The 17,160-nt window shown below is 40.4% G+C and overlaps 1 protein-coding gene across 1 annotated transcript in view; it reads left to right on the top strand.

The window, feature by feature from the left end:
• Positions 1 to 15,001: 15,001 nt before the first annotated feature.
• The window catches only part of LOC150080035 (homeobox protein BarH-like 1), a 122,315-nt gene continuing 120,156 nt past the window's right edge, over positions 15,002 to 17,160 (top strand). The window contains exon 1 of the mRNA XM_090381631.1: positions 15,002 to 15,315. Coding sequence (XP_090237757.1) covers positions 15,033 to 15,315 — 283 coding nt within the window. The 5' untranslated portion in view covers positions 15,002 to 15,032. The remainder of the gene's footprint in view (positions 15,316 to 17,160) is intronic.

Below are 17,160 nucleotides of genomic sequence, written 5' to 3'. Positions count from 1 at the left end.
TCTAATTATCAGTTATGTAATCATTCCGCAACACCCTTATTCTTAGTTTAGTTTCCCTCCCTTATCTCTTCATTATTTTTGTATACGATTATTTTTTGTTTTTAATATGATTCGACTGCATCTGGTACGTAGCATGCATTTTCCTTTTCTCTGTTTTTTTTTTTTTTTAAGAGAAGCAGCATTAATTTCCTTTTTCTAAGAATAATCTCTCGTGATTCTTAGTTTATTGGGGATTAACCGAATAGTTTCAGAGACGTACCGTTAAATGTACCATCAAATCAGAGAAGTACTATCATCATAACGACCAAAAAGCCTCTAATCGTATTTGAACTTTGACTACCGAAGTGGACCAATTGGATCCAATCTTCCGCCGCAACACAGAATGGCAGCATTACAAAATGCGAGGGGTTTCCCGTCCCCCCGTGCTTATTGATTCCCGGAGGCACGGTGAAAACGGTTGCGGAATAATTTCTGTCCCATGCATATGGGATTCATACTGCTGGAGAATTCCTCTCCCAGCACTACGAATGCTACACTACCCAAGACTGGCCCACCTCCAGAATACGAGACTTTTCCTGACAGTTCGTTTCCTCCATTTTTAGATGCTGTCTCAGGTCTACAAAGTTGATGCGAGCCTTCACAAATTTGCATGTGACAAAAGTTATAGAAAGGAAGTCTTATCCATGCAACGACAACAGTTGGATTGGACTAAGCATATTCGTGTCTTTTTCGAACATATCTGGTTTTTACTCTTGTATTGTGATGATGCTTCCCAAAAAGAATTAACTGTCATGTAATATACAAACTGGAGGTGTGGAGAGCTGTCTCTCACACGGATTCGAGGTTGGCATTCGAGGTGAGCGGACGCGCTTAGACAGGGCTCCTCAGTTAAGTGGTTTACTTTTGGATAGTGCTTTTAAATATTTGATTTATTTAGATATTGTTGGATTATTTTGTTATAGGTTTTCCTGTAACTGTTTGATTTTAATAATATTATAGATATAATTTTTTAAAGTTACTTTCATTGATATTTATTTAATTTTATAATGGTAGTTACGAGATCTGCCTTAAACACGTCACAGGGTATCGTGACTCACACGGAAATAGCAGATGGCGATTTACGGGTGAGTCATGATTTAATCCGTTGTGGAACCTGTGGAATGTTTTCCAAGGTCGACCTGGTGACTAATCCTACCTCACCTGGGGATTCTTTTCTTTGTGATCGATGTAAGGAGTGCACCGATCTTAAATTACAATTTGGTGCACTGAGGGAACAATTTGAGTCCCTGAAAAAACGAGTGCTTGCCCTCGAAAATAATGCATCTGGGAGCTCGTCAGGGACTCAAAACTCCAGCAATCTACCAAGTGATGCACACCCGATTCGAGCCTCAAAACAGAAAAACCAAGTGCAAACTACTCTGGTTAAAAAGGACATTGTATTATTAGGAGACTCCATTGTCAGGGAAACGGGGAATATTTTTTGTAATAAAGATAGGTGGAGGAGAACCAGGGTATGTCTGCCGGGAGCAACTATTGATGATGTCACCAACAGACTGTCAGATTTTAAAGGGGGTAAAGAAAATATTATAATTAATGTGGGGACAAACGATATTAAACGTACACGATCTGACGATTTGTTGGAAAAATACAGGACCATGCTGAAGAAATGTCGCGAGCTAGGCCATAATGTCTATGTGTCTGCAATTCTGCCCAGACACGATAGGAGGGATTATATGTTAAGAGCCTTGTGGATTTACTCAAGACTTGAAGGAATCTGCAAGGCTTTAGGGGGGAAATTTCTATCAGCATGGCCCACACTTGTAGGTAGAAGGAATTTGTTTTGTAGAGACGGGATACACTTAAACAAAGGTGGTGCAAAAGTTTTTGCCAGTATTATTGAGGATACCTTAAAGGTTCAGGGAAACTGCTAGTTAGGGGGGATGTGGGTAATACTGACACGCGTTTATCTGATAATATTGGTCTAAGTAACTCTTGCACATACCTCAAGAGTTCTTATCTGTTACCCCAACTGGACGTATTATCTAGATGTTCTGGGGGCACAAACGTTTCACGTGGGCGGGTAGCTAATGCCAGGGAAGAGAGCCTAAAAAACTTCAAGGGTTGTGTTAGGGTTGTTAAATATACAAGAACAGTAAATCTTAATTGTTTATACAGTAACGTTAGAAGTGTCGTCAATAAAATGAGCGAATTCGAACTGCTGGTTAAAACAAGTAACGCGGACATAATAGGGCTTACAGAGACGTGGTGCCACCCGGAAATTGGGGATGATGAGTTTCAGTACGGCTTGTATAATGTATTTAGGAAGGATAGGTTAGACAGAAGGGGTGGTGGGATCGTCGCACTCAGAAGCAGCCTGAGTGCGACGATAGCTTTCCCGGATTCAGACGTTTCACATGCTAGTATAGAGTCTGTATGGTGTGAGATAGTTGGAAACAAAGGTATAATGCGAGTAGGAGTAATCTACAGACCAGGTGATTGTGAAGATTATGACAAAAGCCTCTACATGCAAATGGAATGGGCAAGTAAGCGTCAATGCCTTATTATGGGTGATTTCAATCTGCCTCTAATTGATTGGAGTAAATGGGAAGGAAACTCGACATGGGGAACAAAATTTTTAAATCAACTAGATGACTGTTATTTGTATCAACATGTCAGGGAAAATACTAGAGAAAAGAATATCCTAGACCTCATCATCACACATGAATCAGATGACATAACAGGGCTGACAGTAGAGGAACCAGTAGCAGGAAGTGATCACGGAGTTCTACGGTGGATGATGACGAGAGAGGTAGCAGAAGTAAAAGGCAAAGGAATGGGTTTTAATTTCAGAAAAGGAAATTACGATGCCTTAAGGTACTACATGGCCTCTATTAACTGGGTAGATATCGCGCAGAGAATGAATACAATTGAACTGTGGTACGCTTTTAAAACATTAATCACAGATGCCTTGAATGCGTATATACCATTAAAAAAATACTCCACGAGGAGGGTTCCAAGTTGGATGACTAGTGAAGTTGCCGCATTACTTGAGCAGAAAAAGGTGGCATGGAAAGGTTACAGAACAATAAAAAGTACTGAAGCCTATAACAGCTACAAGGTGATGTGTAATAGAGCCACAGAAAAGGTTCGACAGGCAAAGGCAGTTTATGAGAAATCACTAGCAAACAGAGCAAAGAGGGGGGATAAAGAATTCTTCACATATATAAATGCCAAGAAGAGCAGGACAAACCAGATCGGACCTTTATGTAAGGGAAAGGGGATAGTAATAAATACACCAGCTGCCGTTGCAGATGAACTCAACAGTTATTTTGCATCGATATTTACAAATGGAAAGCCTTTTGTGGCAAAGGGAAATTGTGGGAGCGAAGTTAAAAAATATGTAATTAATGATATTGAAATTTCGCCAGATTATTTAATGAAAACTTTCGAGCCTACAGACCAGTAAGGCTCCTGGAGTTGATGGAATATACCCTATAATCTTAAGAGAGGCGGCAAGCGAGTGCATTGAACCATTGAGGCTAATTATGCGAGCATCATTAGACTCTGGGGAGATTCCCTTGGATTGGAAAAGTGCAAATGTATCTCCCATACATAAGGGTGGCTCTAAAAGTGAAGTTGGAAATTATCGACCTGTCAGTCTGACTTCAGTAGTAGGGAAAATCATGGAGGCAATGATCAAGGGTGGAATTCAGGATCATTTGGATCGAATTGAAATTCTCAAGGATACTCAGCATGGTTTTGTAAAGGGAAAATCATGTTTAACAAATCTGGTTCGCTATTTCGAAAGGGTCACTCACGAGCTGGATTTAGGGAATAATTTCGACATTGTTTATTTAGATTTCAGCAAAGCTTTTGACTCAGTCCCACATGAGCGGTTGCTTTATAAGCTGGAACAGGTTGGAATCACTGGGAAAATCCTTAGATGGATAGAAGGATGGCTTCAGGGCAGGAGGCAGAGGGTTGTGATAAATGGCTATTCCTCAGATTGGGTTGATGTAAGAAGTGGGGTTCCCCAAGGATCAGTTTTAAGACCACTGTTGTTTTTAATTTTCATAAACGACATTGATGAAGGGATAGAGGGCGTGATGTCTAAATTTGCAGATGATGTTAAAATTGGGAGAGTAGTTAATGATCACTGTCAAGCTGGGCTTCTTCAGAGAGACCTAGATAGACTTCAGGAATGGTCAGAAAAATGGCAGCTGTGCTTTAATCCAACAAAGTGTAAGGTATTACACCTGGGAAACAGTAATCCCAAAAAAACTTATTCACTTGGTGGAGTTCAACTAAAGCCAATACTGGAGGAAAGGGACTTGGGTGTTACGATACGATCAGACATGAAATTCTCTGAGCATTGTAAACAGGTTGCAAGGAAGGCCCATGGTGTCCTATCGATGATCTATCGAACTTTTGCAAGTAGAGATAGGGACGTGATAATCCCATTATATAAGGCTTATGTTAGACCACACTTGGAATACTGTGTTCAAGTATGGAGACCGCACCTGAAGAAAGACATCGAGCTTCTTGAAAGGGTGCAAAGAAGGGTAACTCGCCTGGTGAGATCGGCAAAAGGGCGGCCTTATGAAGAAAGACTTCGAATATGTGGGTTGCAGAGTTTGGAAACTAGACACCTTAGAGGAGATTTGATTGAGGTGTTTAAGGCTCTGAGAGGCATCAGTAAAATGAATGAGGACAAAATTTTCAAGATTATACATGATGCTAGAACTAGGGGACATAAATTCAAGTTACGGGGGGAAATGTTTAGATTGGATTGCAGGAAGTTCTATTTTAGCCAGCGAGTTATAAATTACTGGAATAAGTTGCCTTCATGGGTGGTAGAGGCCGACAGTTTGGGGAAATTCAAAGGGCATCTGGATAGTACTTTCGGGTAAGGGAAGCACATAGGATGATAGGTTTAATTTCCTTTTTATTTATTTTTTATTTTATTTTTTTTTATTTATTAATTATTATTATTTAGTTATTTATTTATTTATTTATTTTTATTTTTTTTGTTTTTATCATTGTTTTGTTCGGATTTTTTTTTTTTTTTTTTTTTTGGCTGGTGCAGCATAAGCCATAGGCTTTCTTGCACCAAGCGGCCGTTACTAATACTAATACTAATACTCACCGTTTGTTATTGACTTTAAATTTTTCATTTGTAAAATACCCTGCTCTTTGTATGTAATTTTTTCTCATTGTTTCTTAGCATAACCCCGGCCCCGGCGGGCAGGTTTGCAACATTAACTGTGCTGTGGCCTTCTTAATGTCAGGTTGCAATAAAGGTTTTGTTTCTCTCTCTAAATGCAAGGTGCACTAGGTTTTTTGCGAACACTATTTTGAATAACAGACGTTCAATTTCAAAAATACATCCTCCCCTTCATTGAATTTGAATGAAAATTCATCGAAGCAAAATGATCAAACTTTGTGAAGTCACACTTTCATAGCTTGTCGTTTGCAATTTTCTGAATGTGTGATAAAAATTACGATTAATCATTAATCTAATAGAGAGGATTAGATTCAATTTCACTAGAATATCAGCCATTTCTTATCGAAAACAATCTTCTTATTTGAAAGTTCTTTGTAAGGCTAAATGATCAGAAGTAATAAAAATACAAATATGAAACTATCAATTGTAGAAAAATTTACTTTTATGCCTTATGGGTAAATATGTACTTTTCTCCAAAATTATATACATTATTTACTTATGGTTCATATAATAACAAATATTCTATGAAAGCAGTCCTTTTTTTTTATTATTATTTGCTCATACTAGGACGACAGGCAGCTATATAACCAAAAAACATAACAAAATGCACACTAATATTTCGTTGATCCACCCCTTGCTTTGATGACTACTGCACACCGTCCTGGCATCGACTGTATAAGGTTCCGAATGTATTCCTAGGAAATTTCATGGTGTCAAACAAACATTAATGTCTTCTGCAGCTATCTAAGCATTTTTAGTTTCTTTTGCATCACCCATTTTGTTCCAACAATTTTTAATTGGATTGAGGTCACGACTGTTCCAGGCCACGTTACTGTGTGAATTGATTTATCCTTAAACCATTTTTGCACCCGTGGAAAGCAAAGGCAGCGAAATAAATTACATTTATTTAAGAAAGAGTGCGACGTTTCATAAATTTAAAAACTTGACTAATTTTATGAAATAGTACCTATTTACGGTTTGGCTCTACGACATGGAGAAGAATCGTCCTGAAAAATGCAATGGCAACATCCTCATAGTGATCTTTAGTTGTGGGAAATAATTTTGTCTTAAGAACGTCCTTGTTCATCTCAGCCTTCATTGTACCCTTCACAAATTCAAGACGACCAATTCCTTCATGTGAAATACAACCTCACATTATTTTATATGCAGCAAGTTCCCTATGGAGACGGTACAGTCAGGGTGAAATTCTTCTCTTCTGCTTCTAACAATCTTCTGGACAGAATTCTTCTGGACGAACCATGCAAGTTGAATTTTGATTCATCGGAGAAAATAACACTTTTCCACTGATCCTCGTACCAAATAGCGTGCCTTTTGCTCACTTTAGACTCTGGGTTTTCATTTTTTGCGTCAAAAGAATGTTATTAGTGGAGACTCCCAGGGTAAGGCGTTGGACCAATTGTTGTTTTCAGTATTTATCAATGATATTGATGAAGGTATATCAGGGTTAATGTCATGTCTAAGAGACGATACGAAGGTTGGTAGGGTGGTTAATGACAGTAATGAAGGTTTGTCACTGCAACAGGATCTGGAAAAGTTGAACAGATGAGCTGAGAGGTGGAAACCGAAGTTTAACATTGGCAAAATGTAAAGTACTACATATGGGAAGCAGTAACCCCAGAGTAACGTATAGCTGGGTGAGACAGAGATAACCTTTATTGCCCTTCACGGCCATAAGCCGTGAAGGGCAATAAAGGAGGGGTTTACAGCCTCCTGATACTTCCGGGATACTCGAACAATTATTTACAAAATGAAAAAAAGTAATTATACAAATGAAAACATATTTCAATACAAAGGAGAGAACTCCTCACGAGAGTTAGGTCTGATAGAGCTGGTTTAACATCGAGATAAGAGCACAAGCTCAATCAGACAGGTAAATAAATATTCTGTTTATACTCCGGCACGACAACCAAGTCAGTAGAGTTTACAATAAATCGTCAATACAAATATTTATCGTATTTAGTAGTCACGGGCTTGAACCCCGGTGCACTCAAGGAACGCGTGCTATGCACTCTCGCTCCTGACCACTGGGCTACGTCAGGCCTTAATCAGACAGGAGCAGATGCAAGGTACGTATCAGTCATTGCTGATCAGTCCTGCTAGTCATAATTTTTTCCGGTAAGTTCGGTCAACGGCGAATTTGTTCAGGTCGGCGTCAAGTGCCTGGGTATGCTTGGGCATTTGCTGAGGAAGGAACCTGTCCGAGAGATGGAGTCGTGCTGAACGCGAGCTCGGGATTGGCCCTAAGGGCAGCGGGGGGGGATCCTCCAGCCACAGGTATCCCAGAATGAAGGTGTTGCAATCATGCCTGTTATCATCTTGACTGTTGCTAGGAAGCGTTGGTCGTCGACTAAGGTGGGAAGCCGTGGAATCCCGACAGAGTCGGCAAGCTGCATGGTGTGAATCAGAGCAGAAAGGTTGTGCTTCCTGGTGACCCATTTTAGGAGCCAGAATTGTGCTGCAAAGAGTGGTTTCTTTATTGACGGTGCTGCTGACGCCCAAATTTCAGCAGCATAGAGTAAAGGTGGAAAGATAACGGTTCTTATGTACTTCACGGTTGTCTTTTTATCTCTGATATGTAGGAGATGTTTTGATATCCACCGGAGTCTTGAAGCACGTGTGAGGAGAATGTCTAAGTGGGCAACCCTATTTAGCCATTTCGAAATCCATTATTCCAGGGATAGGAACCTGGCTTGGTATGATGAGGGTGTAGAAGACCATATAGTCGAGGCATATAAAGGAATTGGGATTATGCATCGAAAAATGTATTTGATAATGACCGTAGCCGAGTGGGCAGGAGCGGGAGTGCAGTAGCACACGCTCTTTGAGTAGACCGGGGTTCAAGCCCCTGCCTGCTGAATACGGTCGATCTGCCAACCCGCACTGGACCAGCGTGGCAGATTATGGTCCATTTCCCTCAGCATGAATTGTTGAGGAGGCTTCCACCCTGCAGTGGGTTGATAATGGCTGCACTTTACTTTTTTTTTTTAAGGTACAGATTATGGAAGTTGGAGATCTCCTGCTTTACTGACCATAAAGCCACATATGTTTTCATTCGAGTGGCATTAAAGTGAAGCAAGAAGGTGATGTCTTTGTCCTAGGTGACACCTAAATCCTTATGTTGGGTAACTTTTTTTAACTGGGGAGTTCTCTATAATGGTGTTCACATCGTTGGTATTTCTCTTCTTGGTGATAGAGAGTTGTGAGGTTTTCTCTTTGTTAATGGAGAGCCCAATCTCATGAAGATAATTTTCCAGTTCATGTAGCTGTCGGTTGGAGCTCACAGTGATAGACTGAAGAGGCTGGAAACGTTTTGTGACGATGAAGAACTTTATATCATCTGCGTACGTGGTAAAGTTGGCATGATTTGCAAGGAAGGGTTCTAAAGATGCAGCGAAGAGGGCGGCCGAGAGAACGTTCCCTTGGGGAAGCCCTCTGGAGCAGAGAATGCGTTGATTATGGTTCTGATTTCTGATGCATAGGGTCCTGGACTGTAGGAATTTCTTAAGGAGAACTAGAATGTAGCCAGAGATTTTGAAGTAATTACACAATATGGCACATAATGCATGGATGGATAAATTGTCGAAGGCCACCCTAATGTCGAGGAACACAATATCCAGTTGCTCTTTGTTCCTTAAGGTACCTTCAATTCTGAACAGCATGAGGTTGGTGATCGTGGATCGTTCAGGAAGTACATTATGGGTGTACGGTGGTTTGTGTGATAGGTGAGAGCAGGCAGTATGGCTTTTTCCATGATTTTGAGGAAGGTGCACCCTATGGCAATTGGTCGTTATGCAAATTTGGATTAGATTTTTTTTGGACGGGAGAAACATAATATGTGTTCCAGATTGTAGGGTAAGCTCCTGTTTCGAGGATGGAGTTGTATGCGTCAAGCAGGAGGTCGATGATATATACACTGCGTAGTTTAATCATAAAAACAGGAAATCCATCCCGGCCAGTGGGTGAACTTGTTGGGAAGACTGTTGATGGCCTCGGTAAGGCGTTCCTTTGTAATGGCTATTTTATCCAGTGATGTTTGGTTAGCTGGTGGATTAACCCGAATAAAGGGGTTTGAGACAGGCAGGGGCTTAGTTTCGAGCGAGTTAGCCCACGCGAGGAAGACGTCAGCAATCATGGGAGACTGTTGGTTCTTGTTGGTGTAGATTCTTTTCCCAAGTGTCATTCTATGTGCAACACAATCGTTCTGTGTTATCCTTCGTATGCGTAGGAAGCAAGCCCGATGTTTTTTCATAGTTGGCTGGATCCTTGTCCTTTGCCATTTCCTGTATAGTTTCTGTTTCATGATGAAGGCGAGTTTGGCGTCGCTGGTAAACCAGTTCTTGGTCCTGGAAGACAGACGGACGGATTTGGAAGCCCCTTCACAGGCGATGTCTTCTAACAAGTTAGCTAAATTGGTAAGCGTTTGATCAGGATGGCTAGCAGCAATTTTATTCCAGTCTGTAGCTTTTAGTGTTTGTAGGATGATTTGAGTTTACATATATTTTAATGAGATCTTGAGTTGGGATTCTTTATGGTCATATTGGTCAAGTTGTCGAGGAGAGCATAGGCTGTCATCAAAGGCAATTGGGACGTGATCTGATGCGAACCTAAAAATCGGTGTTGTGAGAGTGAGATGGCCGAGGTTTTGATGTAGTCATGTAGGTTGCGTATGGGTTATTCTAAGGTCCTTCATAGCAGCTTCGTGTCTTGGGGAGGGCATGTTGAAATCATCTAAAACAAAGGCGAGCGTGTGAGCTTAGTTAGCTCATCTATTGTGTCGGGATTATGTTCAGGAGGTAAATATACAGCTACAACCTGAATCCTCACTTCTTGGACTTGAAAAATTGCAAAAAATGGCTTCAATGCAGGGGAGTTGCTGAGTTCTGCACGCACAAGGTGGTGGATGTCTTTGTATATGATGGAGACACCACCTCTACGTCTCTGGTCTCTGCCGCTGCAAATATTTCCGTATCGGTGGGGAGTGGCAGAAGTAGACAAACATTTGGAGTGAATGGGTGGGTGAAATGGGAAGTGTTTTTTTTTTTTTTTTTTGGCTGATGCTATATAAGCTTGCTTTCTTCGATCATATGTCTCTACTAATGCTAATACTGTCTAACAAACGGAAAACGAGGAATTCATTGGAAAGTTAAAATCTCCTAATAAAATAATTTGTATGTTAGGTGAAAATTCGCGACAAATTTTGTCTTCATTCTTATTATATAAGCAGATATACTTATAATCATATAAATATAGTTGGAAAAGTTTACAATTATATTTGACTCATTTGTCGACTGTATACGACTTATTACGATTGAAAAAATAGATAAAATTCTGTTGAAAAAAATGCTTAAAAATAAGCATTTTTTTCAACAATTTTTTTTGTTGAAGAAAAAAAATGTTTTAAAAACCGGATTGAAATCCACATATTTTTTAAACCGAGTGGAAAGAGGACCATAAAATTTCTCACATCGTCGACGGGACTCGAACTCAAGTATTTTCCACGGGGTGCGGGGAGAACGACAAGTCTACCAACTCTACTACTTCACGTATACAAAACTGCATATATTACAGAGAATGTTGCGTATATTGAATTATATACAATATTGAATTACACTATTTACATCGATGATAAGTTATACATATTCATCTATTTGTTTGCTTTAACATGAATTTATAAATACGTACGTATATTCTGACAGTTTCAATTTTAATAACAAATTAATGTATCATTTCTTTTTATTAACACGTTAATTTTTTTCGATTTTAATTTAAATAATCCGAGTCACTACATTGCGCAGGTTTCTTCATCAGGTGGTTGTTTCGTGCCCAAATCATGTTTTGACACAGAGTGCGTGTCTCGTTGTGGCCATTTAATCTACACTGTGTATATAGTCCTATAAAGGGGCTTTCAGTTCGTGACAGGTGTGGCTGGATTCATGTTGACAAGCACTATATGGTGTTTTTCGTCTTCTGTTCTTCCCAGTCCCGCTTCTACTCATTGCTGTTGTAATCTGTTTTGTGTATACTGAGCCAGTAATGGCTTCCTTTAGATGTGCGTTCAAGATGTCTAGGGCATCTTCTCTTCGATGTGTGCAGTCGCATCTGTAGGTGCAAATGGCATACATCACGTGATGACGATGATCATTTTTAACCTTCCCTGTTTGCCATTACTGGGCCAGCAAAGGACACTTTCGTCAATTATGGGAGTTTCGGTGAGTAGTGGTTTCCTGTGTTTCATATTTCAGATGCAACCTTGCGGTAAAGCATGAGGTGGTCCAGGGTCTCTGGATCGTTGCAGAATATTTGCAGGTGTTTTCGTCGGTATGCCTTTAGCAGCAGACCACATTTTTGTGGGTAAGCAGGCATGGTGCACTTTGTAAAAGAAGGTTTAAATATTGGTCTCATTGGAAATTTAAAGACATTGTTTGGACAGGTGACGACTTGATGCGCCCTCTTTCGATTTCCTTGTGTTGTGTTGGTAGTAGTAGAACCGCCCGTGATAATTTGCAGTAAATGGTTTCGGGTCTCATTTTTAGCACTTTCTTCATTTCTATCTCTCTCTTTCAACAAAACTATATCTCTCCACAATTTCCTTGAACATGCGCAGTGTCCTTTTAGTAGTTCTCGGGAAGGTGTATATAAATCTATTTGGCAGTACTTTCTGCATGTAGAACAGTACACATGCGCTCCATTTTTCTTCTCTTTATAGGCTCTCAGGGATTTTGGCACTCTGAATCGAAGTCTTCAGGTGAATGTGATCAGTTCGAGCCCACTTGCTTCTATATCATGATAAATTGTTGTTCGATTTCCTTTTTTTTTGCTGTTTTCTGGTGCACATTTTCCCATCGTTCGTTATATATATTACTGATACTGAGAATATGCTTTTTGTGTCGATTTCTCTTGGAAGGACTGATTTGTTTTTCTATTTCCCAATCCACCACATGGTATTAGTTTTTTGGAGGTTTATTTTGAGCGCTGAGGCATTCTCAAATTTCTGTAAGATTCGCCATACTTCTTTTACTGATTGTTCGGATGTAATGAGCAGGGTAAAAGAAGAGCAGAGTAAAAGTAGTGCCATTATTTTAGCACTACTCTCTCTATGTATGCGTTCCATGGATGTTTGGATTGTCCATGATTGCTTTGAGGAGCGGCTCTAAGGCAAGGACAAAGAGTATCATGGATAAATTGTCTCCTTGTCTCACAGAGCAATTTATTGGAAATGGTGCCAATATTCGTGGCTGGTAAAAAAAGGTAAAGTTCAGCCATTATCAACCCACTGCAGGACGGAAACCTCCTCAACAATTCATGCTGAGGGAAATGGACCATAATCTGCCACGCTGGTCCAGTGCGGGTTGGTAGACCGACCGTATTCAGGGGCTTGAACCCCGGTCTACTCAAAGAGCGTGTGCTACTGCACTCCCGCTCCTGACCACTCGGCTATGGAGGCCGTCTTCGTGGCTGACGCGGTGTCAAATGCTTTTTCGATGTCTACACCCAGAATGAGGCAAAGTTTCACGAGAGTGCCTTCTTTGATTCTTCCCCGATTTTCACAGGTTTAAGTTTCTGATATTAATTTCGTAATATGTGTTGAATGCGCTTTGCGAACGTCTTATTTATTATTTTGAGGTCGGTGTTTAGTAAAGTAATTCCACTCCACTGGTTAATGTCTTTTAGGTTGTCTTCATTTTTTCCTACCAACTGTGCTGTCGAAAAGGGCCTAAAAAAGCGGACTGAACTTAAGAATCCTGCACAATTATAATAGCGTTTTGAACCCGTTTGGGATTTGTTTTCAAGTCAAGTCGTGAAAACGAAGGACAGAAAATTACGATCGCCGTGCATATACTTCGTGTTATTAAGATCCCGGTTCGAATCCTCAATATGGGAAGAATTTTTCTGGACTTTTCACATCGTGGCTGGATTGCTCGGTCTCAGGCGAAGGTTGCACGGTGCGGTCCCCGAATATTTGGATTTGTCAGCAAAAACAAATAAAACAAAAACAATCATGCAAGCAGTTTTCCCGTTTTGCTGGTTGATAAACCTGACTACAATTTACAGATATAACATACTGGCATAATACTTATAACAACCTAAACCTTTGCTGCTTTGATTCAAAAATAGAAAAAAAACCAAAAAAAAAAAAACCAGATAATATAAGTAAAGTACAATACTGTAGTTTCTTCACCTGTCGTTCGTTTGGAGGAATCTGGATTGGAATCCTGTCGGAGACCACAGAGAATTCTTAATGATTTTTTTGGGATTGTAGTTAGCAATAGTGGAATTCACTGACATTCACTGTAGTAGGTTTTATTAGGCGGGAACTGGAAAATGAGTCCCCGTGAATTACTCGGAGTTTTTGGCAAACGCTTAATTCAAACACGTGTCCAACGGACAAAAGCATAGCTCGCCTACTACTACTAACACCACCATGATTACTGGCGCTCTACAACCATGCATGCGGTTGGTAGGCCAAGAAGTCGATAACTAACCATTAATTAGCCTCTCGATGTTTTACTGTTCGTGTAATGTGTTAATGTTATATGAGAACATATTCTAAGTACCCTACTACCACATTTTTTTAAAATTAATGCAACCAGCAAAGACTTATTCAAAGATCCTCCCTGCTGAGTTGGCAATATTACCTCAGCAGTTGCGTCCGTCATGCTCAACCAACAAATTTGTTTGTTGACTTCTGAGAAGGAAACAAAGCTTGTTACAGATTCCTAAAGGTTTTAGTACCTGATTAGTGTTGTCACTTAATGATAATAGATACTTCGGCAGTATAATAATGTCATGTTTTATTCAAACCAATGTGTGCCACACTAGTAAAAATAAATAATGAATAAATAACATATCCGTTTCCACCGAGGAAGAATCGTGAAATCGCTTTGCGCACGTTTCGCGTTGTTTTATACCCTATGGTTAGAATAACGTCCCCCATTCACACAGCGCACAATGCCTGTTATTTTCCCCTTAAGTTCCCCTGTTTATGACACGCAGAAAGTTATCTGCAGAGAAAGAGAGCGCGTGCAGTTAGCGCTCAAAGAAAGACCTTTGCTATTGCCACTGTTAAAGGGAAGTTCCTTTCACCGAATGTCGACCGACGGCGAAAGTTCGGGGAAAATTGCTGCTCTTGTTTACGTCCCTTTCTGCTGCGCTGTTATGCCTTAACACAGCGAAGAAATGATCGAAATAGCTCGCAGAATCACGAGCTATTCCGATCGTTTTAACGCCCCAGCGATGTGCCCTCCGTCGCTTAGTCCTACTCGCAAATGAAGCCGCACGCACGGCGAAATGTCCGCCCACACATTTCGCATTGGTGGTCCGCGGATGACGCGAAGAAGTGGGAGGAGGCTCTCCCGCATTACTGCTCGTGCTGAATCATTCATAGCGACATCCAACAACAATTCTTATAGGACAATAAGAGGTTAGCGGAAGAACGATGTGGAAATTATCATTGTCTAGAAACCGTGACCTACAAGTGCGAAACACTGCACGCTCTCTCTGTCAACACCATCGTGGAATGCAGCGCGAAAAAGACAATTTAGAGCTGTGGGAATGAGTGGCTCAGCCCGGTGAACTCAACTGTGAAACTGCAACATTCGCCGAGTACCGGACGAAGATGGGGTGCAGTAAATAGCTCGTGAGGGATCCTTTCTTGTCATGCATCGATTGCCCCGTGAAAGCAACTCGAGGGACCTTCCTGCACTCTGAACAATCGTTAATTTCTCTCCGACCACCTGTGACCCTGGATACCTGCGGTAGCTTCGATTCTTCCCGTGGTTTCCTGGTTATGGATCCTTACGGAGACAAACTAGTGACTCGACGATCTTCCTTTATGATTGACGACATCCTCACCAAATCCCGCACCCACGGAGAGGCGATGAGTCCTTGCATCTCCACGCCAGTCACAGCTGTACCTCGATCAACGCTTGCATCCCCATACTCACATTACCAGATGTATGGACTGGGCTCATCCAACTCTCCAGCCGTAGCGGCATACCTCTTCCAGCCTCCTCAGCAGCACTTCTTGGGTAAGCCTTTGGATCCGGGTCCTCTTCTTTTATCTGCAGCAGGTGAGTGGAAGCTTGCCAAGTGATATAAGACAGCTTGGGTTAAGGAGCGGATTAAAACGATTAAAATTCTTCCATTAATCACAAATTTATGTGTTTAAAAATATCATTTATTTACTCCCCGGCCTCTGCTAATGCTAAAAAATCGAATATTTTAAAAAGGCATTTTCTGCTCGCGAGTTTTTTTTTTTTTTTTTTTTCATTCGATCGTTTACCATAGCACATTCACGACGATAAGACACTCAAATCTAAGTAATAAACGAAATCAGATACCAGTTCGTTTATTACTTAGATTTTAGAAGAAACTGACCTAACGAAGCTAATAGTATTGTTTCTGTGGCAAGAACATTAATTAGGGGGTCGTCTACATGGGGAATAAAAACAGCAAGCTGAAAACTCACCCGTCTGCCCAGAAAATTAAAAGGTAAAAAGCAACAGCGAAGGGTCAACTGCATGAATATAACTGAGTTCCAAATGCTGCGACAATCTCATGGTGAATAACTATTGCAAATTGCTTCGTGTGGACAAAGATCGAAGAATAGCAGGGTTTCAACTCGCCACAGTTTTTTTTTCTCCATTAAACTGGGCCAGGGGGGAAAAACTTCCTTTTTTAAAAGTCCCAATAAAGTGGTTGTCGTGTATTTATATCGCGAAGGGTACTGCAACTTTGAACTGGGCTGGTAAATTGTTTCGCGGCAAGGAGGAACAAAAAATTCTCACCCACCGTTATAATCATTATTCGTTTTCTTGACGATTTCTCAATACGTACAGTGGGAATGAGTGGCTCAGTGTCAAAGAATGCGTATTTTAAGAATTGCTCAAAAGTTTTCAACTTTGATTTTACAAGAAGAACTTCTAAATTTAGGTGTCTAACCCAATTTCTCCGGTCGAAGTACTGTCGAAGCAGCAAATAAATTTGTAGAGGTGCTCTCTTAAAGAATGTATTTAAAAACAATGATTCGTTTAACTTACCCAATTTTTCATCGTGTTTCCTTCAAAGTACCCTCGTGGGACTTGTTGGTACACCGATTCTTTATCGTGCCTCGGAATCGAGTATCTACTGTGATTTTTGCTGAATACCTCAGACATCATTAAACCTATTTTCCCCAAGCTTCAAATTCATCATCTTTGGAAACAAAAAAAAAAAGTTGAGGGGGGATGATCCGGAGGGTAAAGTGAGGGGGTGCAGGAAATTCCATAGGCATTTGTTTATTTATCCCGAAACTATCAGGTCAACCTAGTACTTCTGAAAAAGCATCTTCTCCAGTAGTATCACTGAAGTTGTTGTTTTACCGACTTGAAACTAAACTTGATGCAAATTCTGTTCTTTCGAATCGCTAATTTAAAAAAAAAACGATAAATAAAGAAACAAATAACGCAGCACGTTGTATACGTCTTCGCTATCACAAGCTGTAACTCAGTATAGAATGAGTGGCACACGACAAGGAAAATTATTGGAAAGTGTATACTCTATCACCACCTAGCTGGAAAAGTTCGTACTATTATCCGTTGCATTTTTACGTGGCTATTCTAATCTTAAGTAAATATATTTAGGAGATGATGAAGAGAGAGAGAGAGAGAGAGAGAGAGAGAGAGAGAGAAGAGAGAGAGAGAGAGAGAGAGAGTTTATCTTTAAAATATTTAATAAATATGTAAAGAATAGATTGTAAGGTAGCCGGATACAACGTGATAATATATCATGAAAATGGTGTTGTCATCTTCTTTGATCTTTGAATAGTTTAGTTTCAAAATAGCACTTCTGTTCTCTCTCTCTCTCTCTCTCTCTCTCTAGTTAAAAATATGTGTACGGAACAGGGGTACATTCTCCATTTGTATCTGTATATATTC

This window comes from Mastigoproctus giganteus, chromosome 9 (genome assembly GCF_048544385.1).
Source record: "Mastigoproctus giganteus isolate SK-2022 chromosome 9, ASM4854438v1, whole genome shotgun sequence".
Lineage (NCBI taxonomy): Eukaryota > Metazoa > Arthropoda > Arachnida > Uropygi > Thelyphonidae > Mastigoproctus > Mastigoproctus giganteus.
The sequence above is the reverse complement of the archived record's forward strand: the minus strand, read 5'-3'. Positions and strand labels throughout refer to the sequence as shown.